This window comes from Oenanthe melanoleuca, chromosome 6 (genome assembly GCF_029582105.1).
Source record: "Oenanthe melanoleuca isolate GR-GAL-2019-014 chromosome 6, OMel1.0, whole genome shotgun sequence".
NCBI lineage: Eukaryota > Metazoa > Chordata > Aves > Passeriformes > Muscicapidae > Oenanthe > Oenanthe melanoleuca.
The window spans coordinates 583,354-587,756 of record NC_079340.1 but is presented as its reverse complement, the minus strand read 5'-3'; the positions used below and the strand labels follow the sequence as shown (position 1 = coordinate 587,756).

Below are 4,403 nucleotides of genomic sequence, written 5' to 3'. Positions count from 1 at the left end.
CATCCTGAATGGGGCATCTCCCAATGGGATGATGTAATTTTATCAGTCATGCAGTGGGACTCAATGGCCCATTAACAGAAGGTGCCTCCCTGGAGGAAGGATGGGTTGTGGAAAAGATAAAGTACTCCCCCACCTGGTTTTAACAGATGGCCCATTAACAGAAAATATCCCCCATCCCCCCACGGATATAAAGGTCACTGCCCTACCTGGCTTCAACAGATGGTGATAGAATGCATGCTTTTGGTTACATCCTGCATTGCAAGCCAACACAGATGATTCGCTTAAAAACTGACATGTGAAGCATGATGGGAAACAGAGAGCAAGACCAGGCTAGCCCCTGTGCTCACCACCGAGAAGATTATAGCCCTCCTGCAGGCAGCAACCCCATAGAGTCATTCCATCCCCATACTGGCTGGAGCAGGTATTGATGGGAGCAACAACTATGGCAATGGAACGCCCAGAACACTGTTTGCCCCAACGGTAGCCTTGGCGACAGAACCCTCCCAAGTGGTGTTTGTCCCAAGCAACCCCCAGACTGCCCAATCACCATGGCAGGTACAGCAGCATAGTCCTGCTCTTCCTGAGGCTCCTGCCCTCCAGGTATCCCTAGCTTGCTCTGCCTGCCAGTATCTCACCCCATCACCCCTCTCTGCTTCCCCCAACAGAGAGGTTCCCTCTCCAGGTGACAGTGGTGAAGGTGCCTGGCGTGAGCTTCCCTGCCCTGGGAGCTGCCTGGGAGCTGCCTTCTGTCCCTAGGCTGCCACTGTCCTCTGGGCCTGTCCAGCTCCCTACTGGCTCCCACCAGCTGGTCCCAGTCACCACCAGGCGGGGGGTCCCAGGGACCCTGGGGCAGGTGGTGCATCTTCCTCAGCTGGTGCAGATGCCCCTCGGGGCTGCTCTCTGTCCCCCTGCCTATGGTTGGGTACAGCAGGTGGTGATGGGGACATTGCTGCCTCACCAGCCAAGAGCTGTGGTCCAGGAAGAGGCCCTTTACCCCGTAGGCTCTAGCGTGTTCCACATCCACCATCAACCTGCCCTGGCTCTACTAGCTGACACAATTACAATGGAACCTGAAGGTAAGTTTTGGGGAGTGGCAAAGCCCATGCACGGGCAGGCAAGCTGTGGAAAACTTCAGTCTCTTGGGGTTCCATTTTCAGAAGTGGTGACCACAGATCTGCCTGGGGAGGGACCAGCTGCCACCACAGAGGCCACTCCTGAGCAGGCAGGGGACAGCACCAACACCCCTCTATTTGCCTGGCCTGACACCACAGTGAGTGAGGACACCACCCTTGACAGCCCCAACAGCTCCACCTTGGATGCTCTACTGGAAGAACTATCTGAGTACCTGGAGGACAGTGGCTGCCTTGACAAGCAAGTGGAGTTGGCACAGCAAGAGGAAAATGAGGACACCATCTTGGCTGCCAATGTCCCCAGTCTGATGGCTGAGGACCTTGATGAGTTCCTTGAATTCTGCGAATGCCTGCTGGAAGATGACTATCCCAAGAAGCCGGTGGTGGAGGCACAGCAAAGGAACAGCCAGGATGCCATGCCTGCCATCCTCAACCTGAACCCCTCTACAAGCTCACCCACTGCCTCCCGGCCTCACTCTCCCCATACGGCTGAGATGGAGGAGGAGGCACTGCAGACGCAGCCACCAGGCATCATCACTATCCGTGTACGCCCCAAAACAAGAGAGCTAGCAGCAGCCAGGCCGAGAACTCTATGCCAGCCAGCACCTGCACGAGCTAAGAGACCTTCCCGCAGGACCATGGCCCAGCCAGCAAGAAAAAGACGACGACGGTGATGCAGCAGCCAGGCCAGAAGCCACCCTGAGCCGGTGACCTACATCCAGACCCCCAGCTGCAGCTCTCTCCTACACTCCTCATTCCCGTTAAGTCATTAAAGACTTGTTTTGCAACTCATCTGTCTTTTGGGGGTCATAGTCACAGTGGAAGTGGGGTGATGCCTAAGGGCAGCCCTGTACCCACCCCATATGGGGCCAGGCTGGGCTGGGAATGGTGACCAAGAGGATGGCTATGGGGACATTGCTCCAGGCGCTGGGCATCTGTGGGGAAAACCACATTGGTAAGAGTCCTCAGAGCACCAAGCAGCAGGACAGGCACCACAGAGTCACCAGAAGTAGGAATTGCGGTGCTGGGCACATGGTGAGCTTCCCACTTGGCTTTGCTGCCAGAGGACAGGGAAAGAGGGACCTGCCCCAAGCAGGGAGACCTTTCCTTGTCTGAGAATGGATGAGATCGAACACTGGGATGGTTCTGTTGGGGATGTTGAAATGCCCCAAGTGCTGCCATAGGGATTTTTCATTTGCCACAGGGAAATTTCTTACCTCTAAAGCCACCAACCCTCTGTGTAGGACATCCTGGCTGGCTCTTGTCACCCTGTCACTGGCCCCCCTCAGCCAGCTTCCCACATTTTCTATATTGGGCAGGATTTTCTGTGGTACATAGTATCCTCCAGGCAGTTCAGGACAGCTGTCCCAGCCATGGTCCCTCTCCCAGCCTCTTTAGGACATATCTCCCTTTGAAGGGTGTAGCAATGGGGAACAAAGACACAGACCCCCTTTTGTATCCAAAAGAAATCACTTTATTGTGGAAGTCACCCCCTTTTTATACTTTTAACTTCCGCTGGACATAACCAAAACTTAACAGAAGAAGGGCACGCATTGGCTGGCTCAGCTGCAGTCTGCTGTCCACACATCATCATCCAATCAGCTTCCCTTTCATATGATGTCCAGCTGTTTCTTGTCATAACTGCCTCTCACCCCCAACCGACATCCTACCATCCAGCCTGTAGCTGTACCTTCCTACAAGGCTTTTTTGTAAACATACGCCTTAACAATAATAACAAATATAGCCCCATATCCCATGGACATGGGATATGTAAGGGGTATTCAAGGTCAGGTTGGATGGTGCTTGGAGCAGCCTGATCTGGTTGAAAGATGTCCCTGCCATGGTAGAGGGGCTGGAATGAGATGACCTTTACAGTCCCTTCCATCCCAAATCATTCTGGGTTCTTTGGTAGGCAGGGTGAGCAAAGGAACAGCTTGAGACAGTTTCAGAAACTAAATTTTCCACTGGCCTGTATTCTGTCACTCCATTTTGCAAAAAACAAGAAATCTAAATTAAAGGGAGATACCAAGCAGGCAAGAATCATTTGCTTAGCCAAAGGAAACTGAATCTAAAAACCCATCTGGCTTAAAAGAACTGTTTCAAAAAGTTGACTATCTGCTATACCTTAGAGTCAGGTAGGAGGAGTAGAGACAAGAGCAAACCATATTCCTACCACTGGATAAATCCAGATTTTGTTTAGAGTTGTTACTGAGATGTGTCTTGATTCATTAAGTTTAAGTAAATAAATAACATTTTTTGCAATAGGAATGCAAAATAAATATATTGCTACTGAGAAGAAAGAAAAGCTATTGCTATTTTAGTTGGAAGGGACCTGCAAGTAATCATTTTGTCCAGCTTGACCTGGTCTGGGCAATTCAAGTTAAGAGGAGTTATCCAAATGCCTCATGCATGCTGACAGAAAAGAGGCAATTTTTTTCAAGGAGGGGAAAATGCTCTTCTTGCATTGACCGTTGTCCTCTTCCTCAGTTCCTTCTATTAAAACATTCTGAAACACAGGAAAAAGGATTCTGAGTCTCTCTCCCATTTGTGCTTGCAGTGATTGAGAGGGAGCACATGTTAGAGTAAGGGAAAATAAGGTAGGAAGCTGTCCAAACTAAAGACTATAATAATCACTCTTCTCCCCAAAGGTGGGGACAATTGCAAGACCATACCAAACAACTAATTATCTTTATAAGTGATCACATTTATAACAGAAATCAACTGTCCACAAAGACTACACAGTCTTTAAACAGTAGCACACTGCTGCAAAAGGCCATGAGCCTCAGGCATCACCTCTGCTCTCCAGCTGGACATTCTGCTTTCTTCTAATTAACCTGATGCACTGCAGGCAAGTTCCTGAGGCAACCACAGTCACTGCTGCAAAACACCTGGAGGATCTCTAACCCACAAAGCCTGCATTCCAAGAGGCTTACAGGCCACCAGATTTATGGACTGTTGATAAAGAACAGCAGTCCGACATCCACAGCAAACTAGTTCTGATGTGTAGTTTTTAAAGAAATTGCTGGAAATTTGTCTTCCAATGCAGTGTGAGAAATGTGCATCTATGATTGGATACCATATCCTGGAAAAGCACCCATATTTCCTTAGAAAGAATATCAGCACCAAATTTTCAGGCTGCATGGTCCAAAATTCACAACCAGTCCATGAAATTAAGATGTGGCACACCTTTTAACCACGCCACTCTCTAGGGCCCCACATGCAAAATCTTTGTTGTTACAATTGAATTTTTTTTTCTTTTTTTGAGTCAACAGA

At 49.6% G+C, this 4,403-nt stretch overlaps 1 protein-coding gene across 2 annotated transcripts; it reads left to right on the top strand.

Annotated features, from left to right (window-relative positions):
- The first annotated feature begins 473 nt into the window (after positions 1 to 473).
- Positions 474 to 1,924, top strand: LOC130255013 (uncharacterized). Of its 2 annotated transcripts, none has more exons than XM_056495243.1 (3): positions 474 to 555; positions 666 to 1,076; positions 1,158 to 1,924. In XM_056495243.1, the coding sequence occupies exons 1-3, from the start codon at positions 549 to 551 to the stop codon at positions 1,802 to 1,804; spliced, it is 1,065 nt and encodes a 354-aa protein (XP_056351218.1). In that variant the 5' UTR covers positions 474 to 548; the 3' UTR covers positions 1,805 to 1,924. The 2 variants fall into 2 exon arrangements, with proteins under 2 accessions (XP_056351218.1, XP_056351219.1); XM_056495244.1 differs by having other exon boundaries at positions 478 to 555; positions 1,161 to 1,922.
- Positions 1,925 to 4,403: the final 2,479 nt, after the last annotated feature.

Excerpts from the sequence above, each read along its gene's own strand:
- LOC130255013 (XM_056495243.1), top strand. Across the intron at positions 1,077-1,157 it reads AATTACAATGGAACCTGAAG|AAGTGGTGACCACAGATCTG; the intron begins GTAAGTTTTGGG and ends TTCCATTTTCAG.